Source organism: Acanthaster planci, linkage group LG01 (assembly GCF_054643075.1).
Source record: "Acanthaster planci isolate LZ-2023a linkage group LG01, COTS_SCS, whole genome shotgun sequence".
NCBI lineage: Eukaryota > Metazoa > Echinodermata > Asteroidea > Valvatida > Acanthasteridae > Acanthaster > Acanthaster planci.
This window is the reverse complement of record NC_141777.1, coordinates 16,669,243-16,686,711: the sequence shown is the minus strand read 5'-3', so window position 1 is coordinate 16,686,711 and position 17,469 is coordinate 16,669,243. Positions and strand designations below refer to the sequence as shown.

The 17,469-nt window shown below is 40.1% G+C and overlaps 1 protein-coding gene across 9 annotated transcripts in view; it reads right to left on the bottom strand.

Moving 5' to 3' along the window:
- Window positions 1-802: 802 nt before the first annotated feature.
- The window catches only part of nek9 (NIMA related kinase 9), a 135,723-nt gene continuing 119,056 nt past the window's right edge, over window positions 803-17,469 (bottom strand). For 2 of the 9 annotated variants that reach the window (XM_087140036.1, XM_087140065.1), the window contains 2 exons: window positions 10,619-10,672; window positions 803-3,414 (listed from right to left, as the gene is read on the bottom strand). In XM_087140036.1, the coding sequence (XP_086996162.1) occupies window positions 3,130-3,414; window positions 10,619-10,672 (339 nt within the window). In that variant the 3' untranslated portion in view covers window positions 803-3,129. Of the gene's footprint in view, window positions 3,415-5,594; window positions 10,673-12,416; window positions 12,468-12,511; window positions 14,862-15,426; window positions 15,510-17,469 lie in introns of those variants that run through there. The other 7 variants (XM_087140029.1, XM_087140049.1, XM_087140043.1 and 4 more) reach the window with 7 other exon arrangements.

Genomic DNA, 17,469 nt, shown 5'->3' with positions numbered 1-17,469 from the left:
CGGGTCCGGCCGGTTGGGGCGCTAGCTCGGACCCGCAAGGAGTTGGCTGACCTCGCACCTGCGCAGTCCCTGCCAACAGGCGCCATGTTTAGAGCTTGTCTGAAAAACACATTGTTGTTGATGCTACAGCAATAAAACAGAGATTTCTTGACCAGAACAGCGATCTGTGGCTCTGTGTGTATCTATACTAGCGTCGGACCCTAATCTGTACGACACGCTACACTACTATTAAAATTTGCTCCAGTGGTACGTGCTTTGTATATTAATGCAAGGGAACACAAAGACAAAATTTGTTTTCATTTTCAAAACGATTACCGTGCTCCAAATTTGTTTACACCGTCTTTTGTTACATTTTCCTTTTGAAGGGCCTAGGATTAAGTGACAGAAATAAATCAAAGTGAACAGTGTGCAGTTCTACACATAATCACAAGGGAAAATATTGCCATAATTTCACATAATTCAAATCTGAATCAGACCAGCCCAAATGACAGCAAAATGACTATCGAGATCAAGAACATAGAGAGGAAATGCTACATTTATGGTGAAAGGAAAGGGATTCAAGTTCATTTACTATAAGACTAGATTTATTATGAATTCCATTGGGCTGGTCTACAGTCCAAGAGGCGCCAACCCTTCCCACACTCCTCCCATGTGGCGAGTCAGATTAGCATCTAAAAAGTCACGACAAAATTCGAGCTATAATTATACCTGTTCTCTTTGTCAGCATGCCACTGCTGCCATCACTGTAATGTTGACCACCTGGGTCTCACCATGCTGACAAAAGACACTGTGAAGCTTCCTCTCTGGTTTTTGTGGCTGTCGGCCATTTATTAAAACTCTGACTCTCTTGTTTGACAGCATCTCTGAAAACAATGTGCTTCTAAAAACGCTACTGCACCAGCGCCGCGGCAACGGGTCTCTCAGGCTGACCGACGGGCCCACTGCATGGCTCTACCGTGGACCCATGCTAGCGCCCAAGCCAGTCATCCAGCACTCACACTTCAGTAGTTTTCACTATAAATTTCACTCACCGGTGAACTGTTTGCCCACATCATCCTTTAACCTGCCTATTTTTTTTGCAAGTAAACTGCCCTACACAATGGCATTCTCGTTCGCAAAAACTGACCGGGGAAATTAAAGTGAACACTTCTACACACAAAACCACAAGGGAAAATATCGCCATAATTCCACATCATTCAAATCTGAATCAGACCAACCAAAATAACAGCAAAATGACTGTACACAGATCAAGATCATAGAGTGGAAATGCTACATTTATAGTGAAGGGAAAGGTGCAACACTGGCGAAAATAAATGGAACACTACATTGTCCAATTCCCATGGGTGTAAATCCCATAGAGGATGGGGTATATACCCCTCCACACACACCTTTTTTGGGGGGAATGGCTATTGAATCATCTTCCCTCACTTTTTTGTGATGACCAAAAATGTCTAAGTGAATTGTGTAGAATTTTCAGGATTTCCCAAAGACTGAAGTGTCTGCAACATCATTAAAAAGGTGAAACAATTTAATTAAGCCAAAAATATGCCATTCTGATGTAAGAATCTGTATAAATTTGCTACACATCACAGGTGTACATCTTTATCAAGAACATCACCCCCTATATAGTATATATAATGTATAAGGTGTAGCCCCCCTTTTCAAATGTCCATGGCCAGACAAGTCATTCCCCTTCTACCTCCCCCCCCCCAATTTCTTGCAGAGATTTTTGCCAGTGCCAATCCCGAATCAGTTCATGCTCAACATCATGGGAAAGAAACTGAGACTCCTGTACATCCCTTAAAATGCTCTCATCGAAGGCCATAGTGCAATTTATGGGGGAACTTGAGACTATATCTAAATTAAGGTGACATTTTGTTAAAAAAGAATCTTTATTACCGTATTCTCGATATTGGGGGAAAAGTTGCCTGTGGACAAAACCGTATTTGCTAATACTACCAACGAAGCCTTACATTTTTTTTACAACAAATGGAATAAAACCCAGACTTAATGAAAACTAAAATGACAGAACAGTAAATACTGATTCCTTAGGGTACCTGTACACTAAAGTTACATATGCCTTGATCAGCCGAATTACTTCTGAAATGGCGTTATCAACATTTGTATGTTTGCATCTGTATAGAAGACTTTCCACTTTGTAGACACATGACTCTATTTCCAATTTAAGAATGGTAATCAGCATCAAATGATTCAGTCTGAGTTTACTGGTGTATATAATTCCTTGTGAATCCTCTAACAATTTAATCAGTATCAACACATCCACCTTTTTTTCTGTTTAAAAAGTAACCCCAAAGGTGGTGACAAAAATGGGAATGTAGTTTAATAAATTCACGTGGTATCCAAGTAATAAGTTATATATGTAAAGTGGCACTGTGACTTCTGAATAAAAGGTAATAATGTGATAAAAGTATGGACCAATTCTGCAGGTTTTTTCAAACTTTTTCCACATTTGTACGGTTGGTGGCGCCACGTGGTGATTACGCGCCACTGTGAAACGAAAAACGTCATGACCTGGTTTCCTGTATACATTTTCGTACAAAGGCCTGAATGCCTGAGCTGCCAGCCTAGCCTAGCGTGACACTCTTTTCGGAATAGCAACACAATAAACATTGAAAACATCTGTCCTTTACTCTGAACTTGCCAAGCCGTATTTATCAGATCTTGGTCTCCTTCACCACTTTGTTAACCGGCGGTGGCCCCATCGTCAGCCCGATTGGGATCCTGTTGGCGCTCCACTGGCGCGATGGGTGTGAAGCGGTGAGGCTCTGCTCCTCGGACTTGGGACAATGTATAACTTTAACTACACACGTGTTACTATACTACATGTAATTACATGCATTGACGTGACCACGCCAGCTCAGCACATACATGCATCAGCTGCAGAACCGTTTCCACAGTGCTACATCCACAGAATCCTAGAAAAGCTGTATTCATGAGATGTAAACGAAGTGATGATGACACATTCCTTTCACGAAAGCTAGACATGGCATTTGGCAGAAACGGCTCTCAAAAGTGATTTTTTTTAAACCAAAAATATTGCTGAATCTGGATTTACATGGCACAGATGTCTATAGTGGGATCCAAGTAAACATACTCTGACCAGATTTCTTATTTTCTTCCACCGTTGGGGTTGCTCTTTACATCTGACATGTTTTTTCTCGGTTTATTATTCCTGCTCATCGTTTGGACTATTGACTCGTAATCATAGGTTGGTTTGTGTCTATAGGTTGGATATAGTACAAGACTTGATGTACGTGAAGGAACTCTTCTTGCCTTCTGTGATACATAAGCTGGTTGTTCTGAAACACGCTTGCTGTTAGCAGCTTGGCATTCTCTCTCCCACGTATCCAAGCATCTCCATAGCTTCCTATCTCTTCTTAGTACTGGAGCTATCTAAAGAACAAGAGTGGAAAAATAACTAGTTCTTTAAAATATTTTTTTTAATTTAGGTAACTCATCAACATTGTCCATAAAAAAATGGATACAATAATGTTTGGCAGTGAATGAGGATGTGACAAGAACAGACCATCACACCTAGAATTACAAAGCTGTATAAAACATAAATTCTTTCAAATATGAAACCAACTGGGCAAATAGGCTTTGAAGACTGAGAAATTAAAGTTTAAAAAGAACAGGGAACAGGCAGCAGAAGTATGAGTATGAGAGAGGATCTGAGCATGAGCAAGAAATTAGGATACATGTAAGTTGGGCAGGAATATAAAAAAGTTACTCACCAAAGCCCCTTTGTCAAAATTCTTTGTTAGAGGCAGATGTTATTTCTGCTCACCTCATTCTTCTTTAGACAGCCTCCACCAATTACAACTCATTCTCACTCCAAAGGTGAGTACTATTTGCCACATCACCTCACAGTGAGGGAGGTGGATGGGGATTACGTTGTGGGTAAGGTGGGGAACTTATCACTCCTCAGATCTTTACTGTACAGCTATTGTACTGTTGTCTACATTAAATTCATCTGTTAAGTTTGAAGTTGATAAAGGGTTGGGAGATCCCACTGCCAGCTCTTTTGGGGTTAATGCTGAAGCAAATTGACTATAATTTGGTGAGACTACAATGCTTTCAAACCCACATCAGTAATGCGACGTGGTGAGGATTCCACACTGCAGCAAAATTGTCTTCATGAACTACTGTCATGCTTATCATTAAGCAGGCTGTTAGTAAAAAACATATCTGTTAATATTGCAGTTAAAAAATAACAATTTTGCTGAATTGTAGACAGCAAAACAAAAATAAGAACTTCCTATGCAGCACAGATTGGCTATAATGGGTAGCCCCCAAAACACAAAAATGTTTCAAACTCGATTCCCCCAAGGCATAATATATGGTCCAAACATGATGGAAGTTTCCAAGCTGCATGGCTAGAAGATTTTTGGCAAAGAAAAGTAAAACTAGGGGTGCATGATTGCACATGCACGCTCATTGCATCAATGTCACAGACACAGGAGTCAACTGCACACTTCACTCCAGGATGAATTTTTTCCCATGAATCCCCAATGCTGCATTATCAAGGAGGTGCATTATTCCTAGGCTAATCCACTAACTAGTCCTGCAGCCAATTTCACAAAACTTTACGTAATGGCATAATTCCACTTATGCCACATTTTATTACTAATAAAATGCACAACAAATTAAAACCAATTTCATGAAACTTATGCACTGTGTAAGTTATGGCCCAATGTACGCAGTCATTTTAGGTGGTGTAAGTGGCGCCAAACAAAGCGAAAAGGAATGATTTGACAAGCATGTCATGTTCGGTTATTAAAGCCTCATCACTGCTCAACTCAACAAGGCTTATATGGAAAGTGTACAACTTTGTTTTAGAAGGTAATGAAAACTAAAAAAAAAAGAAAAAAAAAGGAAAGCTTTTTCAAAATGGAGGGCTGGGTGATTCAACGACTGTTTGATGACTGTTGTTATATTGGAAAGGAACAGCCATCCTAAAAAACTTTCTTGTCCATGTCCACTACATTTAATATTAAAACTTGGCACAGCTATGCAACAGTTTGTGAAATGGAACATAAACTACAACAAATTTATGGTGCAAGAATTACGCATGGTTCAAAGTTATACTAAGTTTCGTGAACTTGGCTGCTGGCAGTTGAAAACTTCTCTTTTCTTAAAGGACAAGAGAACATGTCTTGCCTGTTCTCCATCCTAACCCCTCAGATGTTGTTCACTTACTATGATCTATGAATGCCCTGTAGTTTTGGGATTTTTATGACAAGATATTCAAATTTATTGTTGAAAATGCCACTCTATTTTCTCGATTTTTTAACAAAGCAATTTATTAAAAAATGAAGCAATTCAGTGGAATGAAAGCTGCAGCCCCTAATCAACCAATCTTGTTAAATTATGACAAAATCCAAAGGTGTCACCTCCGTTTAAACATCCTAAGCTTTAAATTAATACCCAAAACATCAATTCTGAAAATAATTTTGGTACAGACTAAATGTATTTTGTGTTGCATTGCATTGTGATTTTTTATTTAGAGGGAGGGGAATGCTTGCGGGGTATCCTTCATAGTACAGATGTAATATGAGGGCTTCGAGACTTGCTTAATTATCTCATTTTATTAAGAACCTCATCTTTAAACGTACGTGGATTTATTAGTGTGGCAATTGTTTCCCTCTCAATCCTCTTTTTTATTCGCATCTCTTTCGCCGAGAATAGCCAGAACTCCATCACTGATAATGGATTACTATGAATGAAGCATCAAACCATTCCATATAAGCATATACCATTGAAAACATAAAGGCCACCCGTCAGAGGCAACAAAACTCAATCAGTGAGGTATCTCTCTACATCTGCACAGGAAACACATTCATCATTGATGCACATGGCCACTCCTCTGGGGTAAAAATACACCATAATATCCCATGCTTTTGTGGGTAACCTTACGATCATCACTGAAGCATCTGCTCACTTCCTCGATGATGACCAGTGAGCCTTTGTTGAGGTACTCACAGCCAAACCCTTAGAGATAACCAGTGGTTCATCACTGAAGTATTCAGTTGCACCCTCAGAAATAACCAGTGGTCCAACACTGAAGTATTCAGCTGCACCCTCAGAAATAACCACTGAGCCTTTGTTGAGGAATCCAGCCACAGGTGAGGCATCACTGATCCCAGTTGATCCACCACTTGGAAAGCCAAACATCTTCATTCAAATTATGTGAAACCTTCTGGTAATGTTTGATACTATCTACTGGTACGTCTTGAAATTACTCTTTAAACCTTTGTGAAAAAAAAACAACACTTGTACCTAAATACCACAAAAAATATGTTCCATAACCTGGAATACTTTCTGACCCAAACAGATGTGAGTTTGATAACTGACAGAAAGATGGCCAGGCAGACAAAACACAGACATACCATAAACAGTAGTGAGAATTGAACACAATGGAGATACTGAAGGTTTGGAGTTGAAATATGTTTACTCTTTTCACAAGTACGAAAACACACGCACACACGACAATTTAAGAAAACTTATGACCAAGGTACACAAGAATAAGTATTCAGACCTAAAAAAAATAATGTGCACGCCTGCCTTGTAAAGAATTGGACCCCTTGAAAAGACGAACCACTTCCAATCCAAAAATCTATGTGTGAAACAAATACACACGTAGATCTGTGTACGGTAACACACAAAGTTAACCGACAGTTAATAATTAACACATTGCACAAAGTACATACATGTATTCATAAATACCTCAGACAGTTTCCATATTAAACAACCCACAACGGGACCGTAAAGCAACATTTTGATAATGCCAACTGCAATTTGACAATGCCAGCTGCATAAAAATGCGCTGGTGCCTGGATACAAACAGTTTAAAGAGCAACCCCAACAATGGAAGAAGATAAGAAATCTGGCCGTAGTATGTTTACTTGGATCCAACTAAACACCACACATAAACCCGAATTCAGCAACATTTTTGGTTAAAAAAAATCACTTTTGACACCCATTTCTGCCGAGCACCATGGCTAGCTTTCCTGAAAGGAGCATGTCGTCATCGCTTCATTTACATCTCATGAATATGGCTTTTGTCCACATAGCACCAGGGAAACAATTCTCTGGTTGGTGCATGTATGCACTGAGCCGGCACAGTCATGTCAATGCACATAATTTCACACAGTATAGTAACAAGTGTGAAGTTACAGTTACACTGTCCCAAGCTCGTGCTGTCTGGAAGGCCCGAGATATTCTCCCCAAAAATGGCTGAACGCGGAAGACCCAAACGTGACAACTCTTGGTACGAGCAAGAAGAACACTCACCAGAGCAAAAAGAACCCAAGGCCGTGCAGCTGAGGCGTGCAGGCCTTTGTACAAAAATGTACCCATGAAACCAAGTCCTTCGAGGTCATGACGTTTTTCATTTCCACACTGGTGCGCAATTGAAAAGGCATTTCAGCATGGTACCACTAACAGCACAAACATGGACAGTTTTTGAAAAACCCATAGAGTTACTCCATACTTTTATTGCAATATAACTATTTATTCAGAAGTCACAGTGCCACTTTACATATGTAACTTATCACTTAGATAACATGTGAGTATATTAACCCCTTCACGGCTGGATTATTTTGACCCCAACTGCTGGCCTGTGGTATGCCCTCAATGGAGGGCTTTGTCAAGCAGCAGGCCCCATTGAACCAGCAGCTGCACGGTGAATAGACTGTATGTGTGGTATGCACTAATCCTCACAGTAGTGGCAGTCCACAGTAGTGGCAGTCCTCAGTAGCGAAGGGGTTAAACTGTATTCCCCATTTTTTTTCACCACCGTTGGGGTTGCTCTTTAATCCATTCCTATTGGTCAAGAGTCTGTGTGCATTGTGGCAAACAGAACTCACCACATCTATTTGTGGAGATTCTTCTGGACTACTTGAAAAAGGAACATACCATAAAATGGACGGGGTGTTCGTGACACTGAAAGTAAAATTCTTGAACAAAACCCTTGGAAATTAATAGTATATTGACTTTTTTGACACTCTAACTAAAACGGTATTTATGAATGGGAATAAATATGTGCTTAGATAGTCTTTACCTAATACTGAAGACCAGTCAAGAACATACATATACATGTATCTATTCCCTTAATACAATAGTGAAAGGGACAGCTGCATGTAAACCAAGCTGCAAAAAATGATATACAAAGATGTGAAACTTTATTGGAACATTTTTGTACAATGTTTACATCAAGTAAAGAAATATATTTTGACCATGATGAGTGAACAAGCTACACTCTATTAAACCTTGTCTTCAGTAACTTACTCATAACTCACTTTTAGAAGGCCCTTCATAAACCCAACATTTGGGTTTCTTTTTCCTATTGCATTTGGCCATTTATTTTTAACATACAAATCTAAATACAGCTTTTAAAAACCAAATTATTTATGTCTGCTATGAGGTGAGAGCCTTCTACATTGCACATCACATGACCTTTGAACTTTTGAAACATCTCCAATAATTGTGATTCTAGAAATCACATTCATTAAAATTTTCCATATACATGTACCTTACAAATTTCAAAATGGGAAAGACTGAAGGGAGGAGAGTGGGCCACACAAAAACAACGCAAGCAGAACTTCAATGAAGCAGTAATATGAACTGAGTTTCGTTTTAGCATTTGAAGTGGTGAGATTGAAACCAGGTCATACTGACTTGAAATGACAATTTGCCATATTTCAATTCACTGCTTAGAGATGGCCCTTCTTGGATATTCCAATGGTGCAATCAGTTGTGATGGATAACTAGTAAAGTTCTAAATCGAAAAGTCACTTGAATGTTGTTTGAGGTACAGGACTGAACTACATGTACATTCTTTAGCCCTAACAGTCCCAAATCATCTGATTTCAATATGATTTTACATACGCCCTAGGGGGTTGGTGTTAATTCAGGCAAACAAAAATGTAAAAATGCCACAATCCAACATGACTGCTGACAATAACGTGACATTTGAAGTAGCCTTCCATGATGCTAAAAGCAAGACCAAAATTATGAATAAGCTTCCCAAATATTTGTGCAATCCAAAAACTGGCTTTGAAAGCAAGCCTACAAGCAGAAACACTCCTCATAAGTTGAATATATCAAAAGCTGGTAATTACATCACATTATTGCACACCATAAATGATTAGTGCTTTCCATTTCAAGCAGTGTTCCCTTTTTGCTTACAAATGTAAAAAATGCAGAAAATGACCTTTTACTGCAAAAATCCAGTTCAAAAGTGTTAAGTTTATGTTTTAAAAAGTCTGCCACAATTTAACTTTTAAATTATGCATAATTATGTATTTACATGGGGGGGGGGATAAAAGCCAAATCTATGTATGTAAATAGAGGGGGGAATAGGGTGTTATAATAATAATACTTAACACACAGTTTTTATATAGTGCATCACATCGAAGTCTCAATGCGCTTCACAAGAAACAACAATTAAAGGCAATTAATGGAACAGGTAAATTTTAAGGAGTGTTTTAAATTCATTTTCATTATAGCACCCCACTTTTGGAACACATTTTTTCATGGTGAGGAATAAAAATTAAGGTGAATTGTTAAGAACTGTACAGACTTTCCCACAACTGCGTTTAATAGCACTTGAAAAGGGAGAATTAAAAAAAATCATAAATATGCCACTCTGGTATAACATTCTTTTGCAATGTAATACATGTAGGTTACAGATGTGTAATCATGAACATCGCCATCTATATAGAACCAAAAGGAGCTGACAATAGACAACCAATATCTGTATACATTTGATTTTTCTATACAAGAAAAACAGGATTTTTTTATCAATGTACATGTAGGTAAACACAAACAATTGATGTCTACATGCAGTTGCTGAGAAGTGGTAGTTTACCAGAATTTTACAGGAACATTTCTCACATGATATTTAACCACTTCGCACCGGGCCCATTTATCCATGTTGATTCTGCTGAGCCGGGTAATTTTTCATTTTCCTGTTTTCAAATTCATTAAAAACTCATAACTTCATTTACTGGACGTTTACACCCACACAAATGACTGTCTGGTGGCTACTCTAATCTAACAGACAACATCTATTGATGCCCATGAATTTCAGCCAGGCCTGCCACCTGGTAAAAAGAGCCTGATTGTGTGCTGTTACATAAGTTTCTTGGTTCCTGAAACTGGCACAGTGTGCGGCTGGCGGTTTTTTCAATGGGGGCCAGATTAGCATGCAAGGTATTGTGTCACTCATAACTGTGCACTAGAGCATTTGTCCATGGTGGTAATTTGCTGGCACTGAATGCCACAAATTAAACAGTTTTATAATATTTCAAATCAATGATGGATTTCCTCCACTTTTGACAACTGAAAAAAGTTAGCAATTCTCAGCAGCTTGGTCTTTTGTTTCCAAGTGCAGTCTTTTATGTTACAAGGTCCAGCTATTTTGTCTGGTTTCGGGCTCCCTGGCTTCATGTATAAAGCTTATGTGCCCAAAACCAGGCACCCCGGTAGGAAATTGTTAAGTCTCAGGAAAGATTCAGTAAACACACTAGCAACTGGATACTTCAAAGCTCTCCTTGCTCTTCCTTTTTTGCTCTAATCCACTAAGATGACATACCTTTTTTTCCAGCTGCTGTATCTTTGCATCCTGTTCTGCTATTCTATGTTTTAACTGTGAATTAAATTGACAGAGAAAAGAAAGAGATACACATAATATGTGAAAGTGTACGGTAGAAAGAGTATATGTTTGACACTCACAGGTCTTCAATGTCATAACTGACCCACTGCCAACAAACCTGAAGTGTTCTGGCAAAATGAGACAGAATTTGGCTGTACCTTATGTTGATATACGGAACATTCAGAAGGGCACAATATCTTCTGATTACAGTAATTAAACACCATTATGTGTTCTTATATTCATTTGAAAAATCTTTGGTGGTGTGCACAAATCTGGAGGTCTTTGGTGCCCTTTCATAATACTTTATTTCTCCAACTATAACAGACTCTGTAGGCCTTGAAATGAATGACAGCCATGAGTGCCAGTGCGGTCATTGCCTTTCTTACTGACCAAGGTATGACCTCCTTATCTAGAATATGCAAAGAAACATCATACATCCGACAAAACATGGTTCATCCCTCTGGCTGCCGGACTATTATACTGTAACGTCTCTCTTAAGGTAGGGAGTCGTTATCATAAAGAATGAGAGTCATTGGACTGACTTATACACACACTACTTCTCCATATTTACAATGAGCAACTGCTTCTAATAAGGCTGGATATTACTTAAGTACTGCTCGTCCAAATCTGGGCCATTTTTTCGGGAGCGAAAGAAAGGTTGATCATATAGGAGCTATACACTCACGAACGGTCAGAGAGTTGTTTCTCCAAAGCTGCCTGCTAGGGAATGATCGATGCTGACCGCTGGAGCTGGTCGCTTTATATAGACTTTTGGGTCCGCATCTTAGCCAATGGGAGCACTGGATTGGGGTGGTTATGAATAATTCATACATGTAGAAAGTCTATGGAAGAAAAGTCTTTTTTGTACACACTTGGTCCTCGCTCACTTAGTTTCTGGAGAGCGATAAGGTCCAAGAAGTTTGGGAGCGGGAGGGTGAAAGGCTGTTCGTGGGTGAGCTACGGGGGACTTGGATTTACTAGAGGACCGATGCAGAGGGTCTTTAAAAACTAACAGTGCTAGCCCCCACTCACTCGCCCCCACAAAGGCACCGGCCATGTTCGACCTCTTTTTTCGACGCGAGAAGTACCACGAGGCCCTATGGGACGGAGGGAGGGAAATTGGTAATCTGGTAGGTATGCAGTAGTAGACCCAACCCACATAAGGTGGAGGGAGAATCTACTGCCTGCAACCTACGCACAGTAGTGGGGACATATAATCCCAACTGCTGGGTGGACCCCCGGTTTCAAGCGGTTTTCGCCGGGTCCTCCATTTTCTCTGTAATGAGCACATTATGTACGGGTCACTGTACACCGAAAGAATGGTTTCTGGAGTGCCATGGAAGTCCAGAGGCCAAACAAAGAGACCACTTTATTGTACCTTACTCCCACTAATCCATGCATGTCCTGCCTCCACCCACACAAGAGGAGGGCTGGGGTTTTTTGTTGGGGAATCTAATCCTCTTAAATAATCTGTGCAAGTGGGTTGTCTTGAGAGAGGACAGAACTTGTTGTTTTGGGCTTTTCCCTTTTACATGTATTAAATTTTTTTTACACCTTTCCCACGATCACTTTCTAAATGAAACTCTTCATTAACTGATTTATGATATTCTACAATATCTTCCTTTCTCTTTTCAGCATCCATCCCTACTGACAACATAAAGTCACTGAATATCATTTTATTAGAACTCTGGCATTTTATAGCATTGAAGAATTTACAAATATGAATAATTTTCGATACCTTGGTCACTGTCATCTGCTTGATTTCTCCCCGAGCTTTCATTAACCCCAACTGAAAGCAATACATGGGAGACAGACAAAGGAAAATTACAATTTCGGTTATTTCAATTATTTATTTCCAATGATACAAGCTGATATTAAATTGATTGTGCAAAATACTGCAAGAATCATTACGCTTAAGAAAAAAATGAAATAGCTGCAGACGGATTTGAAATACGTTACATCGAACATATTGTAAAAAGACAATACAAATAAAGCCAATATCACAAATAGACAATTGAGTATGTGACAATTTGTGTTTCTGTAGAAAAAGTTGATGACTAGTCATTTTTACTTGAGATATGTTCAATTCAACAAACTTTAAAACGTGTTTCTTCTTGAGTGTCAGGGCACTAAAATATGTTCAAAGGCAAATTTGAAGCTCTCTTTCAAGTTTTACCTTTTGATCTTATTCATTATCAAGAAAAGGAACTAGTAGTTTCATGTGGGAACCTATGACAGTTCACTTTGATTTTCATTTGTTAAAGTTTTGGTAGCAGATTTTTTGCCCCTTGGCCTGATCAATTTTTTTAGTTGCTATTTTTCTAGCAGTACAAAAGCATCTGACGTTTGAGTGACAAAGTGAAGGGAAAATCAATCCCACTGCACTTTAGTTTTCAAAAAATCACCTGCAAGATTGGAATTATTTACAGCCAAACAATAATTCAGTTTCCCAGGGGAACATCTTTTCGCTATTGAGGCCTGAAAGCATACCCTTGCAAAAATGGACGCATGTACAGTTGTTAATTTCTTTAGATGAAAAACGTCTTTGATGAAGAGTACAGACTGACTGTCTTTAAAGACTTGGTCAGAGATTGTCCAAATGATCACCTCAGAATGCAAAATTTTGTACATATTTCTAGTGTCACTGGTTGATAATGCTGAGGTGGCATTTCCGGTCTTCTTTAGAGGAGAACATGTAGCAAGGGCATTAAAGACATTGTCCCAGGTTCTTAGCAACAAATGATGACGTATCTTCTCCCTTTCGAACTCCATCTGAGGCTCGCAATTCCAGATAGGTTTTGTAATGACCCGGGAAATCCGTTGACGGCGTAGGAAGCAGATTGATACCTGTTTGCCTGAATTTCAGCCATTGCTTGGACAGCCCATACCGGGTGCACCTGGCAGAATGTACACCACTGCTTTGTACACTTTATGATCGATAGTTCTCGAGGTCGTCTCTGGACGTGTTCCACGGCAAACCAGATTTCTTGAACTCTGGTCTTTGATCCTGATGACGTGAGAGGATGAACTTTGTCATAGTCATTGATGGGTGAACTAGGGGCAAGGCACGGATGTGAGAAGACTGTATTTTATGGCCGGCAAAAAACTGACCATCCCAATAGTTGTTTACTTCCTTCATGCCATTGCAAGGACATGGACTTCCTTTGCCCGTCACTCAGCTGGTGTGAGATTCTGACTTTAAGATTCTGTATCATCCTCGAGACTGTAGGGAAGGCATACCGAAGTCAACATTTTACTTAGGGGCGACCAACCGTGTTCTATGGGATTGAGGGCGGAGTTTTTCGAGGCATATCTAGTGAAAGATATAAAGTCCAAGTTTAGCCATAGGAATAATCTGGAGAGAGACAAAAGAACGGTTCACGACGCGTCCCTCCAGTCAGGACCCCCATCGACAAGCAGGACGATTGCCGTCTTATTGTTTTGTGTACACTTTTTGATGATTGGGATGAGGTAGTTCACATGCTCTTGTATGGACGTCTTCTTGAACTTCGGGACTCTGTTCACTATGCGCAATGGGCCGGTTCTAGGGCTGGTCAAATGTTGAAGGCCGAATTCATCAGAGCATGTTGCCGGGGAATTGGCCACCTTTTCCAGCTGCATGTAGCCACACGAGGTGTTGAGAAAGCCGTTGCCTTGCAGAAAATCGTGGTCGGGGTAGTTTTGGGAATCATCGATCACATGAATCCAATTGATTTGATGATACCTGCTCACAGCCAATCCACCGACATGAATCTTGTTCATACAGTCACATAAAAAAATGGCGATCTCCTTGGCGCAAATTCTGCAGCAAACTCCATTCTATATTCAGTAGTGGGAATTGATGTGCTTGTCCTTTTTGTTGTTCTTCTTCGCCAGTACTTTGGCCTGTATCAGGCCTTTATAGAATTGGCTGGATAGCCTTTTCTTGTTTGGGGGCATCATCAGCCAGGCACAAGTAGTGTTGCTGATGGAGAGGCCTGGGATTTCCTTCTGAAGATGTTCCCTTAAAGCTGGTATGGATGTGCTACATGCACGAATGACACTGGTACAGCGTCTTGAATCCGCAGCATAGCTACTTTGGTTCACAAAGTCAGTGGCGACTTCTACCAAATTAGGAAAAAGTTGGTCTTGGGAAGTTGTTCTTCGGTCTATCATCTCTGCCCTTTCGGATTGGAGAAGGGACCTGTCGAAATAAATGCAAAAAGAATGTTTTTAAATTACGTGTCCAACAAGATCCCCCCCCCCTGAATCACGGAGAAGTTTCAACCTTAGAAGAAATATTTGGAATGGGTGGGGCTGGTAAGATGAAGTGCAATTGTGGAGAGCTCTTCAAAACAAACAGATGTACACGATGTTGTGTTCATATGTAGCTGTATCGTTGTTGCTCTTTTAATCCAATTTTTTTTAAATTTTTTAATTGCGCCATTGTAATTTCCTCTGATTCTGCCATCGGAATACCCCACCTCCTATACGGACCCACCATAATTTCACGGGTTTGCTTTGTTCAGATTTTGAATAAAACTTTAATAAGACAGTATGCCCTTTTCATTTAATAATGAATCATGTTCATGTATTTTGAGCTGACAAGAGGATATGTGAATATAAATTGTTTTTCTTGTGCTATAATTAATATTCCATGTTGCACCAACCAGTTTTTGCACAATTTCTTTTTTAAGTGGAATGCAAATTCGCTAAAATCACAATGGGATCATCACCGAAAAATGAACTCAGGGTTAAACACTTTGTACCTGACAGGGCTTAGCATTCTCACTTCCACCATCACTCGACAGCCATGAATCGGTTGAGGAGTCATCAAAGCCATCCTCATCGTCTAGTGATGAATTAAGCCAAGAATCTAGTGACCAGTCGTCAGCATCCATGATGACAGAAATGTTTTATGAAAACACTTATTCAAGGCAGTCTTCTCATGCACATGACCCGATATGAATTTGACTGGAAATGATTTGGGAATGATGTGTCATGCTGTCTCCCCACCTATTTAGTAAATAATAATGTTTCGAAACAAATGCATGGGTTTTCCTCCCCTCCATTTGATGTTTCCTTTTAAAATCGGTGCGATCGTCCATACAGACCTTGGATATGTCTTTGAAATCGGTTCGTCTGTTTCACCCAAGAACGTATTATCAAGCCGGGAAAAAGCCTGTGAACCCCTAGCCTGAAAATCCCCGTAAACGCACCGAATTGAAGAGAAGAAATATGGGTAGGTGGGCCCTTGTCACACCTTTTGAAATCAACATATCTGTTTTGTCAAGATACCTAGTACAGCCAAAACCACTACTTTCTACTACTACTTTGAGGACGCCCTACTACATGTCACGTGATTTCACACTGGATGTTCATTCATCCCTCACCGAATGCCCAACTTTGATGGCTCTATCTGTCATTTTCTACTGCCTGCCAGGAACACGAAAACCTATCAACATTGCTACCTAGCGAAAAAAAACATTGTCACCAACAAGAAATATAAATAGCCCTGTCCTGGAAATCGTGTAACGTAGAGGTAATACCTGTGATGGACACCAAAATGAGTGAGCAGTCATGTCTAATTAATATTCCAATCTTGCTTTGAGATAAAACTAATCTTTTTTATCTTTATGCTGTTCCAAAATATGTGTACACGTATGTACTCGAGTTTTAAGTGAATGTGTCTGATAGAAGAAAAAAATTTCTGCAGTTTTGAACAGGTGTTTAACGTTATATTGAAGAATTCTGTGCATGAATAGTCACGTTTGACATTCAGGTATTCATATTGATGACTGGGGTATATTGCAATAAATCGAATTAATTATAAAGTTCAGTGCTTGTATTATATAACATGTAAAGCTAACATGTCTTTTTTATTTTTCAGCAAAGCCGCATAAAATGCAGCACATCCAATCAGATGACAGCGAAGACGATGCCCCTCTTGCAAAAATTGCACGAGTGTGTCCGGACATCGACTGCCGCGATACGAATGTCACCGAGGAGATCAAGAAAAAACTGGCGGAACATTTAGATGCCGTGAAGAAAGAGTGCAAAAAGCAGGTGGAGGAAGTGGGGGGCAGTCCAGGAGATTATTCGGGATCAACAGCAGAAACATGAACAGCTGAGGTTAGACTACGAGCAACAAGCGGGAGTAATCAAAGCGATGCTACAGAGGCAGGAGGATCAAGTTAACGAGACCATGCAGAACATCCTCTTAGTTTTGCATAACATTCAAGGGGTAGTGGCAGGCCAGGTCGAGAGGAAAGCAGAGAGACGTCAACGGGAAGAGTTGCAGCTGGCAAATCAGCAACAGCACCCCTGGCAACCTCAGTAACAACCACCCCTGCAGCTGCCGGTAGCCCGGTACAGCAACCTCCTCTGACTAGACCAGTCGTCAATGGCGAACTCCCATGTCCTGCGCTAAACATCAGAGATGCAAGCTACTCATCGAGGTGAGCCACGAAGAGATCAACCCTGCCCAATTCTATGATCCAGTAGAGATTCCTGCCGATGAGTATGATGCTCTGAGGCACCGATGCCGCACAGTCACAGCTTTTCTGTGCGGATTTATCGGATATTTCTTCACGGCGGACATACTTAGGAGATCTAATTACTCAGGAACTACGGTCATAACGAAAGATGGACAGATGAAAAAGGACCCTTTGGACCGACGCCTTGTCTTGACAATGCTTGATCAAGTCGCCGCAGAATTTCCAGGGGAAGTCTGGGGAAAGAACTTTGTGAAACTGAGAGACATAATCAATGATAAATGTAAACAAAGCTGAGTGGAACAAAGTCTTAATACA